The sequence below is a fragment of the Neophocaena asiaeorientalis genome, unplaced genomic scaffold (genome assembly GCF_003031525.2).
Source record: "Neophocaena asiaeorientalis asiaeorientalis breed wild unplaced genomic scaffold, Neophocaena_asiaeorientalis_V1.1 scaffold251, whole genome shotgun sequence".
Taxonomy (NCBI): domain Eukaryota; kingdom Metazoa; phylum Chordata; class Mammalia; order Artiodactyla; family Phocoenidae; genus Neophocaena; species Neophocaena asiaeorientalis.
In genome coordinates, this window is record NW_020173377.1 from 499,753 (window position 1) to 515,971 (window position 16,219).

At 55.2% G+C, this 16,219-nt stretch overlaps 1 protein-coding gene across 6 annotated transcripts in view; it reads left to right on the forward strand.

Moving 5' to 3' along the window:
- Positions 1–16,219, forward strand: part of TEX264 (testis expressed 264, ER-phagy receptor) — a 29,299-nt gene that overhangs the window by 2,308 nt on the left and 10,772 nt on the right. For all 6 annotated transcript variants that reach the window (XM_024746466.1, XM_024746467.1, XM_024746469.1 and 3 more), the window contains exons 3-4: positions 1,150–1,441; positions 9,798–10,019. In XM_024746466.1, coding sequence (XP_024602234.1) covers positions 1,184–1,441; positions 9,798–10,019 — 480 coding nt within the window. In that variant the 5' untranslated portion in view covers positions 1,150–1,183. The remainder of the gene's footprint in view (positions 1–1,149; positions 1,442–9,797; positions 10,020–16,219) is intronic.

A 16,219-nucleotide genomic window follows, 5' to 3' on the forward strand; every position in this document is an offset into this window, starting at 1 on the left:
TGTACCATGCAAATAGCAAATACGGGAAACAGGGAAAGGCCATTGAGGAAGAGGGAGAATTGTCAGATAAATGACATACACAAAGAGGAAAAAAGACACCCCTGCCCTGCCCCAGCGTACCTACCCCAGGATGGCTTCCTGTAAACTACCTAGTACAGGAGGTCAGGTGGGGAGATCAGAACCACAAAAACTGAATTCCAAACATCTGGAGATGTTGGGGAGAAGGGAAGGAAGGGGTCGGGACAGGGCAGCAAGTGGACCCCAGGTGTGGCTCCCTGCCAGGCTAGCACCCCTCCACCATGGGATGAAATGCTCCAGCCGTGGGTAACTCTCACAGCTACCTGTTGTGTCTCCACTTCTAGCAGTCTTTTCCTCCTCCTCTTCCTTGCTGTTTCTAATCTATGGACTGGGAAAGTGAGATGAAGCTTGTTAGCACCGGTAGCTCCGCTCAAGTCTGGGAAGCATAGTGCTAGACTTTGTTCTGCCTGCTCAGGCTATTTTAACCTCGTCTCTCCTTTGGTTCTGGATGGGTGAGCTTGTTGGAAAGCAGTATTTCACGGGCCAGATGTGCTTAGCAAAGGAGAGCTTCCTACAAGAGTCCCTTCCTGTGGCACATTTTTCCCCCTGACGTTTTGTTCCTTACGGTTTCCCTGTTTTTAAATAAGTGTTTGGGCCCTGTGCTTGCCTGTCCTCCCTCTGGCAGTGGCCCATGAGGCTTGGAGAGTCTGGGCAGGCAGTGTGGCTCAGTTGTGGTAAGGAATAAGGAAGAGGCAATGTGGGGAAAAGGCAGGCTGGCTGACGTCTGGCCCAGCAGGGGTGGCTGGTCAGGGCCAGGAGTATGTCCCTGGCTGACTCACTCCTGTGCCCCTCTATGACTCAGCTACCCCAGGTGTGACCAAGGCTGCCAGCTGACAGAGCTGCTCTGAGAGCCTCAACAGTTCTGATTAAGAAATAAAGAGGCTTGTAGCTTCAGTCATCCTTTGTAACTCCCTTCTAGGTCACTCTGTGTGTAAACACCTCTGGCTCCTGTCTCTCCTGCATCAGAGCACCCAAGGCAGGGCTGAGGTTGGGCCAGAACTGGCTGGCGGGAAGGTGGGCACATTGGTCAGACAGGCTACCAGCCACCTCTTCCTTCTATCTCCTTTGCAGCTGCCTTGGGGTGCGGCGTGGGGGGCACAGAGCCATGTCGGACCTGCTACTCCTGGGCCTGATTGGGGGCCTGACTCTGCTGCTGCTGCTGACGCTGCTGGCCTTTGCTGGGTACTCAGGGCTGCTGGCCGGGGTGGCAGTGAGTGCTGGCTCACCCCCCGTCCGCAACGTCACCATGGCCTACAAGTTCCACGTGGGGCCTTATGGTGAGACTGGGCGGCTTTTCACAGAGAGCTGCAGTGTCTCCCCCAAGCTCCGCTCCGTTGCCGTCTACTATGACAACCCCCGCATGGTAAGGAGCCTCCTGGGCCTTGGCTGGGGTTCTACCCCATGGACAGACATGGGGCAGGGCTTCTTGGGCAAGGGGTGTTCTGGTTTCTGGGGAGGGGTGGGAAAATCGTTGAGCTGGCTATGCACACCACCTCCTCTCTGAGCTTGAAGCTCCTTCCAGATTTAATCTGGACTTCTGCTCCAGACATCTATATGCTGACTTTCTACTTGTCACGATCTAATTTTCCTGGCTTGTCTCTGCCCATGGACTTCTGAGTGCAGGGGGCCACACCACTGTGAGTCCCTAGCCTCTGAGGGGGCATTGGTCTGTAGCCTCCTCTTCTCTCCCTCCCTCAGCCCCATTTGAAGCCAGCACTCTAAGACCAGGCCATTTCAGATGCTGCCCTCTCTTTGAGGTCATATCATGTTTCTTTGCCTTCCCTCTTTCAGCTCTCGTGCTGAAAGAAGGTGGAATCTTCCAGCCATGATGGTGGCCCCTGGCCCAGGGATAAGGCATTTCTTTGGACATCAAGCTGCCTGGTTGGGAGAGTGCTTTGGGGGCAGGTGGAGCCAGGTGAGCTGTCCAGAATGTCCAAGATGCTGGGGTCAGAGACTAACCTGACATGAGTGGCACCCTGTAGGCATATGGCTGTATTTACAGCCTGTGGTGAATCAGGACTCACCAATATGGCCTCCTGCCATGCCATGAGGTGGTGCTGCCCACAGCTGCATTGGGCTGGCAGCTCTGCCAAGGGTTCTCCAGCCTCCAGCTCTGAGCCTTGGCACACCAGGCATTGAGAATCCCCAGCTCTGGTTTTCTTGCCTGGAGAGCTCAAGTGGGCAAGGCGTGTAGCCTCCATGCCATGTGCTGAACAGGCCTCAGTGGGGTACTCAGTCGAAACAAGGGTGTGCTGACTCCCTCTCTGTGCCAGGTTCTGCTTGACACCTGCACTCTGGAGATGAACAGACGTGGCCCTGCCCTCAGGAAGCTTTGTGTGGTTGGCAAGTCAGCCCTATACAGATGCATCTCCAGCAAGGCACTGTGTTCAATGCTCACAGAACTTTGAGTGAGCTGTGGGTTTGCCTCAAGTCTGCCAGGGAGGCTCAGAGAGGAGGTCTTCTGTCATGAGTAGAATTTTGCTCTACTGGAAAGGGCCTCCTGGCTAAGGGAACTGCAAAGTGCAGGCCTGCAGATGTCGGCTGACAGAGGAAGTGTGGCAAGTGAACACGTGATGGGCGGAGAAAGATGTCGAAGGGTTTGCTGGGCCAGGTGGTGGGAGGTACAGTAGGTTGGGAGGAAAGGTACAGCACAATTTGCCACCTTTGATTTAGGAAACTAAGTGGATGGCAGGTGGAGGAGGGAAGGAGACGAGGCAGGGGGCCATCGAGGAGATTGGGCTGGGTCTGGGTGAGGGGTGATATGGCCTGGTTGAGGGATGAGTAGACATTGAGGTTTTGAGGTCACATGGCTCGGAGATGGCACTAAGTGACAGTCAAGAACACTGGGGCCCAAGTGGGATGGGGCAGGCACTGGGCTATGGGAAGCTCCTAGACCAGATGCCGGGCCCCCACCCTTGCAGAGGTCTCTTGTGTAAGTCCCTTTCCCTCCTCTACCCTACCCTGGTCCCTGCCCCTCCTTCCACATCTGACCCAGTTGGAACCCTCTGCAAGACCTCAGTGGGAGGGATGAGGGTCCTTGCAGCTGCCTCTTTCCTCACCGGCATGTCCTGTTCCAGAAGCAGTACATCGCCTCTTGAGTTGGAGGTGCTAATTCCAGAATGGGAAAGGGCCAAGGCAGCACGGTACCTTTGGGTCATTGCTGGAGGCTGGTTCAGGGAAGAGTGAGATAGAAGAATCCTGGCATGGGACACTCTCCCTATGGCCTCCTGACCCAGCCACCTCCAAGCAGCCCACTGTACAGCTCTCCTGGAGGTGTGGTGGACTGTCTGAGGTGGTGGGACTTGGGTTTCCAGGGTTGGCTGGGCACAGCCCGACTTTGATACCAGTCTGGGGGCCCGTGGCCTGAGAGGACAGACTCAAGGTTAGCAGTCCTGGGTTTTGATTCTGTCTCACCACTGTCCTGCTGTGTGGTATTGGGCATACCACATACCCTCTCTGAGCCTCCATTTCCTCATCTGCAGAGTAATGTTAAAAATACTGCTTATAGGTAGGCTGGCAAGGGTTAAATTAAGTGACACAGGTGAGCCATTCACCCCAGTACCTTGCCCTCAAGAAGTTGTTGTAACAACAACAAAAAATGGGTGGAAAAAACACTCATGCTAATTAGGTGTGATGAGGGGTTGTTAGGCTGGGCACTCATAACCCAGGCTTAGACCCTAGGCCTGGCTGTGACCATCTGGTTGGCACAGAGAATGAATATATATGTCTAAAAGTGGCCCCTCTGATCCTGTCCATCCCGGTCCTGGGTCACTCTGGAAGAAACTTGTGTCCCTATTCAGAGCTGGGTCACACCCTGGCACCTGCGATGGCTCACCTGCCTGGCAGAGATCCTAAAAGGTTCAGGGAACCCTGGACCCCCAGGCTTCAGGTGCTCATGGCTATCACAGACTATCTGGTCCGTAAGGATCTGAAGCCTCTGGGTCCACACTGCTGATATTATAGAGGAGACTAAGGAGCAGTTAGCAGGAGTTGTGGTACTATCTGAGTTTACTCATACTTTTTTATTTTCACTTAGCAAATATTTGAGCACCCTGTCTGTGCCACTCTGTCCTGGGCACTGCTGCACAGTGGGGACCAAGGGGCCCAGCCCTCAGGCCGTCTCAGTGGGGGTAGGGGATGTCAGGGAAGCCTGAAGGACAGGCCTCATCCAGTCCTGGGGAAGGCCAAGAAGCCAAGCTTTCTGCTCCCTAGCTGCCTCCTACAGCAGTGTCCAGCATGGGGCCCTGCATAATATGGTTCACAGAAGGAAGGGACAGGATGTAGGCTGAGCTGTGGAGTGTCCCATCCCCATTCCACCCTCCCCAGCACAGCACAACACAACAGGAGCCAGAACCTGCTTCTCTGAGTGTGGGAGGAAGTGAGGCTATTTCAGGTTCTGTGAGTGGGGCAGTGAGTGACCAGGTGAGAGGTGGCCATGTGCTCTGGGTGCCGCCCACCCCCATGAGATATAGACTGACAGCTCCCCAGCCACACCCCTTCCAGGCCTCAGCTGGACAGAAGGAGAAAGGCCTGGTGAGGCTCCCCTGGTCTGGCTCTGGGCTCAGGAAGTGACACAGAGAAGGGTACCAACAAAGCAAGATTGTGGCAATTGCAGTGGACCATTTCATATGAGATGCTGCTTGAGCATATATCCTGGAGATACATATGTATGTCTGTATGTCAGTTAGCCAGCCAGCCCTATATTTTGGAGTTCTCATGGGATAAGCCTGTAAGATCTGGGCGAGTGGTTCTTGTGGTGCAGGAAGAGGGATTCCGTTCTTCATCCCTGAGGGCCTTGGTGGAGGTGGGGGGAAGGAAGGAAGGAGCAGGTGGCAAGAAGTTGACAGACTCTGGCAGTGGCTCATAGGTGTCCCTCTCCTCTCCAGGACGCCACATTCATGGAGTGTGGCCATTTCCCCTTTTTTTTTTTTTTTTAAGTCAATGATTTTTTTTTTTATATTTATTTGTTTGTTTGTTTGGCTGCACCGGGTCTTAGTTGTGGCACACAGGCTCCCAGTCTCAGCATTCGGGGTCTAGTTCCCTGACTAGGGATTGAACCCTGGCCCCCTGCATTGGGAGTGCTGGGTCTTAACCACTGGACCACCAGGGAAGTCTCATCATTTCCTCTTCTAAGTGCCAAGGGAAGGGTGTGATTCCAGAGTCAATCAGGGATCTGTCCCCACCTCTCCACCCCCACCTCCCTCAGCACATGCACAGACACACACACACAGATCCAGTTCTGTCCTGCCCTTGTATAGTTCTGCCCTCTTTCTCCTGCTTGGACAGTGACTTTTGCCTCCCCTCCTGGGCCTAGTTCCTCTGGGAGCCTTGGGTGTTGGGAAGGAGGTGGAGAGGACCCTGAGCACCTTATTTGATCCTAACCAGTTCTGGCCTGTTAACAGGCCCTAATGGCTGGGCTGCTGTTGCCGTGCCCATGGGCCTGTCCTGTCTGCCAGCCTGGCCCTCCTCCTCCTGCCTCACCCTCTGCTGCCACCACCTCCGCTGCTGTGTTTGGGGCTTAAGTAACCTGCCTGCTTGCCTGCCCTTGTGGGGAGCTTGGCTGAGGCCGGTGGGGCATGGCAGCCTGTTCAACTCACCTGGGGAAGGCCTAGGAGGGGGTGCTACCTCCAGGCATGGAGGAGTTTGGGGAGGGGACTGGTGGCGGTTGGGTACTGCCTTTAGTGAACTAGACCACACTGAAGTTTCTTTTTCCCCCTAGTCCACTGAGAATCGGTTTACGGTCACCATGTCTGCAGGGGCTGAGGCCAGTAAGAGTTTTCTGACGTAGGCCTGTGCCGTACTTCCCCTTCAGTATATGTGGGGATGGTGCCCCCTGCTCTCCCTGGAGGCACTGAGGTCACATGGAGCCTGGGAAGGGGTGGGGTGAGGGAGTAAGATTTCCCAGGATTGAGCCCTCAACAAGGGCAATGGGAATGTGAGCTGAGCTGATGCTTCCTGGAGGCCCAGGCCATCGCCTACCCCAGGTACCCTGTGATGATTTTCTGCTAGATGGAGTCTAGGTTTCTGCTCACAGCAGGTTAACTGTGGGCCCCTGTGGAAAGGTGGGCTGGGTAGTCTGGCCAGGGAGGAGTCAAGGTATCCCTCTGGGTCTGGAATTGGCAGACAGTGCAGCTGTCCCAGTCAGATTATGCAGGTTATGGACCTCGGGTGGCCCATTTCTAGTGAACCCAAAGGCTGGGTTTGGTATGGGCTAGCTGACACCATTTTTTTCTTCCTGGATCCTGGAATTTATTGATCTTGTCCAGTTTCCAGATTCAGTGAGGTCTTGGCCAGGCAGAGACCTCTCTTCGCTATGGCCTCACACAGCAGGGTCAGCGAGATACTGCAAGGCCTCTCCGGAAGGGGCAGTAGGGCCAGCTTGTACCTGGAAGCTGTAGGTTCCAAGCAGACTGTCCTCTTCTTAGAATGCTAGGACTCAAGAGGCCTCACAGCCTGAAGGAGATAACTCTGGTATCTCTTTCCTAGCACTTTTGCTTTGAGGGCAGATTCTGGATGGGCCTGCCTTACTGAAATTGGTGGTGGGTCTGGCCACTGCCCTGTCTCCCTGGTATGGTTCCTTGCTGGTGCTAGTTCTGGTCCAGCTCTTGTTCTAGTCATAGGTACCCAGAGAAATGACTGATACAGGGAAGAAAGGGAGAAGACAGAACTGGAAGGCCCAGCCTGCCCTTTGAAGATCAGCCCCAAATAAAGACATTGTATTGAACCAAGGTGGGTGGGGTTTCTAGCCATCAAGACACTCCTGCTTTCTGGGCCCTTGACCATCTCAGTGGGCCATTCCCCTGGAGGTAGGCCTGGGCTCTCCTGGGAGCCCAGGAAAGCCTTCCCCTGCTCTGAGACCAGCCTTGCCACTCCCTAGCCTGTCTTAGGCCCTGTCCCATCTCCTCCTTGCTGGTGCCTGGTTCAGATGTCTCCCAGCTCCCGCTTGGTATGGGGCTGCTTAGCAGGTGGTGGGCTTGCTGAGTAACCTCCGAGTCTGCCCCTTAGCCACTTGGACAGGGAAAGGGGCAGGAAGTGTTCTCACTTCTGGAATTGAAAAGTTGCTCAGGCAGGAAGGGAGTCCCTGTGCCCAAGATCTCAGGAGCCCTGTCTCCTTATTAGCTGCTTCCCTCCCCCATGACAAGAGTTCCTCCTTTTTCAAGGGAGAGGGAGAGGAGGTTTGCTCATGATGCAGAGCCTGTGCGAGCAGGTTTATGCATGCATGCCTGTACTATCGCTGAAGAACTTCTGTGCACTGGATCCTGGACCTTTCTGCCTAGAGCCCTGGAGTGAGTGGTGGGGAGGAGAGGCCACCAGTTACAGTGCAGCAGAAGACCTGCTCCCTCTGGTGGGCATTTTGGGATCAGAGAGGAGGAGCTGCTTAGTGAGGAGCAACAGAGGCTTTCAGGAGGAAGGTTGAGCTAAGTCTTGAAGGATGGTTGAGTTTCCCAGGCAGAAAGGACTCTGCAGTAGGGTTACGAGGACATTTCAGGCAGAGGAAGTAGCCTACGCAAAGAGAGGAAGCATGGGAGGATGTGGCATGTTTGGGGAGCTGCAAATAGTTCTGTGTGGGGGTGTGGTGGGAGAGGAGGCTGGTAAGGCTGGCTGGCCAGAGCCCGGATTTGTCTCTCCCTCTGCCACTCACATGATTAGTGGGCGCCTGCCCACCTGGGTCTTGGCCCCTGCTCAGGCCTAGGGATGCAGAAAAGGACTGCTAGGTCAGTGTGTGGACAAATCCAGGCAGTGTGTTGTGTGTTGTATGGGCCACCCTGAGACAGCCTTGCATGCTGGCCTCGGAAGTTTCATCATAGAGGTGAATTGGGATCCATTGAGAGGTTCTAAGCAGGATGATCACAGGTGTTCTGGTGCCTTTGGGGGACTGAGAAGGATGTGGAGCTGGAAGGTCCGTGAGGGCTGCTGAGGTGATCAAGACCCTGGGACCCAAACCCAGGCAGGCCAGGTGTTGGAGAGGAGATTATCAATTGACCTTCCATCCATTTCTCTGTTTAACCTGTATTGGATGTTTCTTTTGTATAGCATAGGTCGCTAGGGTTAGTTAGGAACATGAAGATGGGCTTTGCCGCAGACACTGTCCTTTGGTCTGTCAGCAGGAGGCCTGCCAGAGCCACCTGCCTTTCTGGCCATCCTCAAGTCTTGGGTGTGAATGGGACAGTTGCACCATCTAGAGACAAGAGGTGGTACTGCAGTGCTCTCCAGCGCCTCTGGGTGGGGTGGGAGGAGCGTGAGGTTGAGAGAACTGACTGAGCTGCAAGGTTGACTTGATCTGGCTAAGAGTTTACAGCACAGTATTGGAGTCTGTGGGGGTTGCCATTGAGCCGCCCTGAGAGGCTCTCCGAGAGGGTGTTTGGACCTGAAGGATGGGCAGGGAGGAGCTACATGTTCAGAGTTTTGGGTAGATGGGCATCCTGAGCCAATGGTTACGTGTTTGGCCAGTGTCATAGCTACTAATAACTGACAACAAGTATGGAGCACTTGCTGAACCATGCTCAGTCCTCATGTGAAGTATCTCACAATTCTGTAAGTTGATATCAAGGAACTGGGAATTCAGGAAACCAAGGGACTCGTCCAGAGCACAGGACTCAAGATTCACACCCAGGCCTGCCTCTCTTCAGAGTTGTGGTCCTGACTACTGCACCATATTGCCTGCCACGAAAGCCCTGAGTTATGCTTAATGACAGGATTCAAGGGGACCAGGGCTGCAGAGAGTGGGAGCTGACCCCCAGGGACTACGCAGAGGTGGGAGTCAGTGCCCAAGTTTCAGGCAAAGTGAGACTCTGCATTGGCCAGGGTAGGAAGGCAGAGCAGGCCTGAGACATCCCTGGGGGATTGTTGACAGGACTTGGAAAGGGCCAATGGGAGGGCAGAGACAGGTAAGAATGACTTCACGGTACTGGGAAAGGAGGCTGAGGAGAAGAGCAAGTGGAGGTAGAAGGAATTTAAATTTAGGGGTCAGTGGCCCCTGAGTAGGGCCTTCAGACTGAGGAAAACCCGGGATGGAGAGCAAAAGGTCTGTGGTAAGTCTCTTGGATTTAGGAAGAGATACCCCTGGGGGCTGGTACAGATTCAGGTGGCAGGAGGTGAGACAAACTGGGACCCCTTGATACCAGAAGGAAAAGCAAGTGCTGGCCCTTTCAGGCCTGGAGTTAGGCCTAGGAAGTGTTGGAGACTCACGTAGGAGCCCTTACCTGGGTGGGGTTTGTGGGAGCCAGGGGAGGGAGGGGAGCAGAGTGAAGTGAAGTGTAGGTACTAGGGGTCCAGGGAGACTTAGGGGGAACCAGCAGTCTCAGCCAAGAAGGGGCTTGGGAAGCGGGGCAGGGTTTAGGATAGGGTGTGGGTTGGAGAGGAGGTATTGAGGCCCTGGTGATGATGGCTGGCCCTGCCTAAGAGCCTGGGGAAGAGGATCTCACACAGTTTGAACAGCAACCCAGAGTTCAGTTCTGCTTCCTGACCAGCCCTTCTGTGGCCCCTCCACAGCTGGCAGGAGCCTGCCCTGTGCAATGGAGGGATGGAGAGTCCTGCAGCGGGATGCCACAGGCCGGGTTTCAGCAGGAAATTGTCATCTCCATTATGGTGTCTGGGGCTGCGTGGCTTGTTGGAGCTAGTGGTTCTGCCAGGCCCAAGCTGGCACAGAAGCCAGGAAGCAGGAGGTCTGTGGGCCTCCTTCCTTTGCCCAACTCTGACACCCTGCTCTGCTTCCCCAGGTGCCCTCTGAGAAGTGCCGCTGTGCGGTGGGCAGCATTCTGAGTGAAGGTGAGGAGTCACCCTCCCGTGAGCTCATCCGACTCTATCAGAAATTTGGCTTCAAGGTGTTCTCTTTCCCGGCACCCAGCCATGTGGTGATGGCCACCTTCCCCTACACCACACCCCTTTCCATCTGGCTGGCTACCCGCCGTGTCCATCCTGCCCTGGACGCCTACATCAAGGTGAGACACAAGTCTGGTGTGTGTGTCAGGGGGCAGCCAGTCCTTTGAGTAGGTGCTGGGGAGGCCTGCCTAGCCTGGGAGGAAGAGGCTGTTTTGGGAGGGCAGCACCTCGTGGAGCAGGTGCCTGTGGAGCTAGGAAGATGGGCAGAGGCTGCTGGCATTTCTTCCATACACCCGAGACCTCTTGGGCCCCAAGCATCTCCCAGGAGTACGGGTAGTTTGTTCAGAAACCCAGTCTTGTCATTTAAGCTCTGACTTGGAACAAAGACATCCTTAGTGCTCAGCCCCCACTCCAGACCCACCCTGTCCCTATCCTGCTGGGCCCTGCAGAGCAAGGGCCCTGAGACAAACTTCCCCTGTTGTAAATTACTCCTCCTCTAAAACATTTTGTAAACTTGGGTGCTAGGGAAATGACCCCAATTTGGGCTTGGAAGTGATCGTTTATTCATCTGTTCAACTTGTATTTATTGAGTGTCTGTGCTAGGTGCTATGCTGGATGTGGTGTGAGATACTGGTGCATGAAATAGGCATTTACAGTGAGGTGTGGAGATAGGTAATAACGTCAAACAAAAACGGGATACATGCTAGGAAAGTACAGGGTGAGAAAAGGCAGGGAACCAAGTGCACAGAGTGGTCAGGGACAGCCTCTCGGAGGAGGTAACTTCTCAGGCAAAATCCTAGAAGAGCCCTTGGAGGGGCGGTAAGAATGTTCTAGGCAGAGCTAGGGTGAGGAGCGTGGGTTTGATCTAAAGGCAGTGGGAAGTCACTGCAGAGTTCCAGCCAGAATCCGAGCTGCACCTGTGCAAGATGGGTTCTGCTGTCGTTGGGAAGGGTAGGGCTGGACCATGGCTCATGGGAGCCGGGTGGAGGTGCTTTGAAGCTGTTATGAATCCTGCCGTGCATGGCGGCATCTTGGGCTGGGGCAGTAGCTGTAGAGATGCAGACAAGGGTGGAGACTGACAATTTGTTTTGGAGGTAGAACTGATGGATTTGTGGATGGGTTGGATGATGGGAAGGGGAGGGAGTGGGAGGAGTCACAAGTTGCAGTCCCCTCTGGGCAGGGCAGGTGGGTGAGCGTGTAGTGGTGCTTTCTACTGAGGTAGGCAGGGCGGAGGGAGGAACTGGTTTGCGGGACCAGCTCTGTGGGCTGTGTCAGGGGATCTGCCTGAGGGACATCTTAGATGGGGTGTGGAGTCCACAGTGATGTGTGTAGTCTGGAGTTCAGAGAGGATTGGGCTGGTGAATATGTTTGGTGACGTGAGCCTATTGACAGTATTTGCCCTGGAGGATGGCTGAGGCAGCAAAGCGTACAGAGGGCATGGCCAGTGTGGCTGGGATCAGGGAACAGGAGAAAAAAGTTAGCAAGAATGTGAACTTGGCGGTTTTGGAAGAACCTGGTGGCTTGTTCTCCAGAGCAGCTTGGGAAAAGGGACCGGCCTTGGTGATGGAAATGGGAGTTCAGACACGTCCTGGTTAAGTGTCTGGTATCAGGGCTTGGGAATGAATAAATGGGGCCCTGGGTCACCAGCTGTGGCCTTCGTGGGCGGAGACAGGAAGAAGAAACAGGAGGGCTGCTGTGGTAGGGAAGGGGCATGGGGAGGGTGGAGGAGGATTTCCTTTGTGAGCTGGAGGTTGGCAGCCAGAAGGGTGCTGGGCGTGGGGTCGGGCAGGAGGCTGAGGGGCAGGGTGAGGCAGGAGCGGGGGGAGCTGGCTGGTGTTGAGGGCAGGAAGAGAGACATCAGTGCCTAAGGCCTGCTCAGCATTTCACCCAAGGAAGGGCTGGTGTGTGGTGTCTCTGGTCTTGTCTGTGTCATCCTCAGTTTCAAGGGCCAGTCTGGAGGAGCACCCCTGGGAAGAGACTTTCTGGGTTCCAGACCTCAGAACAGGACATGTGGTGTGGTGGCGAGCAACTCAGCCACCACAGCCTTTTCTTGGCTTCAGGGGTTTATTTTTAGACACCTTTGTCCAAATTTCCTGGCCCCTGACAGCTTCACAAGTTGCCTGGTTTTGACGTCACCTCTTTGATGAAAGCCCTTCCTCCTACCTCCTCCTCCCGTGGGAGCCTGTCAGCTGTGCTCTGGGCTTGATTTTCTTGGGGTTGGGGCTGCAGCAGGGGGTGTACCATCCTCTCTCCTGCCTGTGATGAGGAAGCCTGACAGGTGCGGGGCAATGCAAGGGGCTTCTCAGGGATGTGTGCGAGGCGTGCTGTGTGGGCTTGACCACCAGCTGGGAGAGTGAGACAGATGCCGGGCTGCCCTCAGTGGAGGCACGGCCCAGGTGCTCTGCTGGTTTTGGGGGTGAGGAACAAACCCAGGTGAAAGACGAGGAAGGGGCCGGTTCTCTTTGTTGGTCTCAGCCTGCAGTGGACAGGGTGTGGCCCTGTGCCTCTCTTGGCCTAGGTGACAGAGAGAAGAGAATGTAAGGCTCGCTCTTACACCTGCCCTCTTCCCCACTGCCCTGAGACCAGAGAAAAGAGGCTGCTACTGAGACTCTGAGCGCTTCTGACTGTCCCAACCCTGACAGCTGGCTGCCTTTAACCGTGTGTGCGTGCGTGTATGTACATGTTACGTACATGTGCACGTGTCTTTTTTCTCCACCCCACTGGCTTCTCTCTGGATCTGAGGCTGGGTCTGCTGTGGAGTTGCTTCAGATGCAGTGACAGCAGCCCGTCAGCTTTCTATTTCAGGAGTGGTGAGGGCGGCAGTAGCCAAGAGGAGGGGAGGGAGGGCTTGGCAGGCTCACCTGCTTCCCCAGAGGCTGGGGCAAGGGGTGGAGGTGAATGATCTCAGAGCTTTGGATGAGGGAGGTGGAGAGCAGCTGCTGTTCCGGCAGTGGCAGATGTCTGAGCCTGGGACAGGATTGGTCTCGTGGGACAGCAAGGTCCTAGGGGTTCTCTGTGAGGAACCCAAAGACAAGCATTTGTCAGGGCTCTTGTGGGGATTCTGGAAGGATGGCTGGATCCCAGCTTTGTGGTCTGTGTGGCAGCCCCTGGCTCTCTGGCTGGGCTTCCCCAGCTTGGCAGCCTGGCAAGCTCTAGGGGCTGGAAGTCTGCCTTTCTCCACGTAAACCACTGGGGGCCCCAGGCCAAGCACTCTGGGACAGCATGTGTGTGAGGGGTCCCTGGGTTCTGTGTGACTATTTATCTATGTGGAAGATGCCCCAGCTTTGTCAGGCCGCTCCACCAGGGTCCAAGGAGTTAGCCTCCAGGGCAAGAGGAGACCACTCCCTGATCCCCAGGAAGGGGGTTCCTCTGGCAGCTGAAGGAGAGAACTGAGCTTCCTTGAAATTGCAATGCCACAGAGGAGGTGGGGCCCAGATATCAGCCCAGAACAATAGGCAAAGGCCTCAAAATTCACCACAAGGTGAGCCCAGTCTTAATGAGCATCCAGGGAAGGCTTGGGGCACATGGAGCAGACCAGAGATGAGTGCGAGGCCTGGGGTCCCACGTATGGGATTGTGTGTGAGTTCCCTGAGCTCGGTACTTGGCTCATATCTGCAGTTGGTGAGGAGATCACTGAGAGTGTTAGACTGGCCAGCCAAGACCCCAGTGCCTGACTTCCAACAGGATCTATGATCTTTTCCATAAACCCCCTTCCCCAGGGTCTCTGCTTTCCCCAGGTTTTCAAGGGAGGTCTCCTTGTGATGTTTGGGCATCTCCTGAGTTTAGGGAGGGCATTGTCTGTGTGGAGGCTGGTTGGCTGGGTAAATGCAGGCAGGCCCTGGAGGTCAGATAGTGGCTCTTTCTCCATAGAATTGGAGATGTGTGGTAGGCAGAGCAGGTATAGTGAGCCAGTGGGGGAACCTTGGTGGTAGAGTTCTGGGATAGCTGGGTTGATGGGGCTGTTCTACCAGGGACAGCTGTGAGCAGGGACCCCAGACCTTACTTCTCAGTCTGCTCTGGGGGCCAGAGCCTAGGGGCTGTGCTAAGGTACCCCTGTGACTGGCAGCCAGGGATAGGGGACTGCACTCAGACCTTTACCTGCCTCAGCTGGAGTAGCTCTGCCTCTGGGTTTTACACATCAGATGACCTCCTGAGCTTTTGTTTGGAGGAGGATGTTTGAGACTTACCTGGTTTGAAAACCTCTGTCCTAAGAGGGGGACACCATTGGGCAGATGCCTCTTCCACCCCTGGCCAACTGCATGTCTGTTCTAGATCCTGAGGACGCCGTGGCAGTTGCAGTGTGAGTGGAGCTGGGAGGTGCCAGGGCTCATCCCTTGTGCAGACAGGGGCAGGAGGGTTCCCAGAAGAGGCACTTTCTGGGGGAGCTGGAAGCTGGACCTGGAGGAAGCCCTGGGGAGTATCACGGTAGAGATTTCCCTGGAGTGGATGTGACTGAATTCCCGAGCGGTGGGTGATAGGCTGGCAGTGTCAAGGGACAGCCAGCTGGAAACTAAGGAGCGGGGTCCTCAGCTGCCTCAGCAGGGTGGCTACAGAAGTGGGTCATCCTGTTGAGCGTGAACAGGGAGGAAGCTCCCAGCAGCATGGTCAGAGTCTGGGTCCTGCCCAGTGGCTCACAATCTCCTGTGTTTGTTTTCCCTCAGACTGTCTGGGTGACTTTGAGGGAGTCAGTGATGGGGGTGGTTTGAGTCCACACTGAGGCCAAAACACCAGTAGGGAGCAGGATGGTCCTGGCAGTGGGAATCCAGGTAAGGAAGCCCCCATAGAATATGAAATTTGGGGTCGTCTCTTTCTCTGCCCATCATCTTTGCTGAGCTAATTTGGGAGAGTTCCCGAGCTTTATTTTTAATAAGGAAGGCCTTCCTGGTATCTCAGCTCAGTCACTTACTCTGCACTTATTTACTGGGCCCTCTTTTGTGTGGCATTGTTTGGGGCATGGAGGAATGAGCTAGGAGGCAGGCATAGTGTCCTAATCAAAGCCAGCATCCCCATTGTTTTACCAGTAAGGACAGTGAGACCTAGGGAGGGGAGGTTACCCAAGGTTAGGAGTTGAAGCAGTGGCCAAGTCCAGACTGGATCCCCTGGGCAGAGAATCACTGATGGCTACATGCCTTTTACCACTCTGCTCTGTCCATGATTGGGGCTGGGCCCAAGAGGCTGAGGACTGTCATGAGCTTGGGATGCACTGGGAGTGGTACCCAGAGTGGGCCTGGGATAATAGCAGCACTGTGGCCTAACACCCACTTCACCCTCTGTCTCCAGCCCTGGTGGGCAGAGTCATGGGCTGAGGCTGTCAATTTGGGAGCCTGCTGGGGAAGCCAGAAGCAAAAGGCAGGAAGAGCCTGGCTGCCCATTTGCCCAGCAGGGACTCATTAAGGGTTACCTTGGCAGCTGTTCTGGGCACAGGAAGCAGCTGCTGCAGGTGCCTTATTGGTCCTCATGTCCTTACCCTCAGTGAGGTGGAGATGGCTCCAGGGCTAGCTTACCTGCCAGGGCTGCGACCTGCTAATTGGCCTGCCCCCAGTTCAGGGAGGAGGGTGTGCTCAGTAGTACCAGGACCTGGGGCTGAATGATAAGCCCCCAGAACTCTTTCCTCCCACCATCTCTCCCAGCCACAGGGCTTAGCCTAGGGGGAGTGGGGTGGGGAGGGGAGAGATGGATTCACTGGGAAAGGCAAAGCAACCTTTGGGGGTGGGGAAATTTGGGCTGAGCCTTGAAGGATGGGTAGTGTTCTCCAGGTAGGAAGGCAGGTCAGGCAGAGGCACTGACGTGGACACGGCCTGTGTATCCATTGTGGCTGGAGTACAGGGGAGGAGCAGGAATTTGGGCCCAAGAGATGAGGCTGGGTCCTGCAGGTTTTAGAGAGCCACTAATGGTATGTGATCAGATGAGTGACAGCATCCAGGCTGGCTTTGGAACAGGACTTGAGCACTGGGGGATGGAGAGGAAGAGCCAGAGGCCACAGTCAAACTCTAAAAGAGAGTAACAGAAGTTAGCAGAGAGTAGCAGTGACTCTCCATTCCCAGATTTCCCCGGGCCAGGAGGAGACCCCCCATCCCAATTCCACAAACATACACCAAGGCTTGGCTTCCCTGACTCCCCTTAGGAAGTTGCCCCTGGATGTTGAGGTGTGGGGACCCACACAGGAGGCTAAGGCTCTCCCCTCTGCTGGCCTGGGGCCCTGAAACTTGTTCCTCAGCCTCTCAGGCTTCACCCTTCCCCACTCCCCTATCCCAGTAATGAAAGCACAAAGCCAGCCTTTGCTGGGGCGGGCGTGGGAGCCACCACTCTCGAAATACCA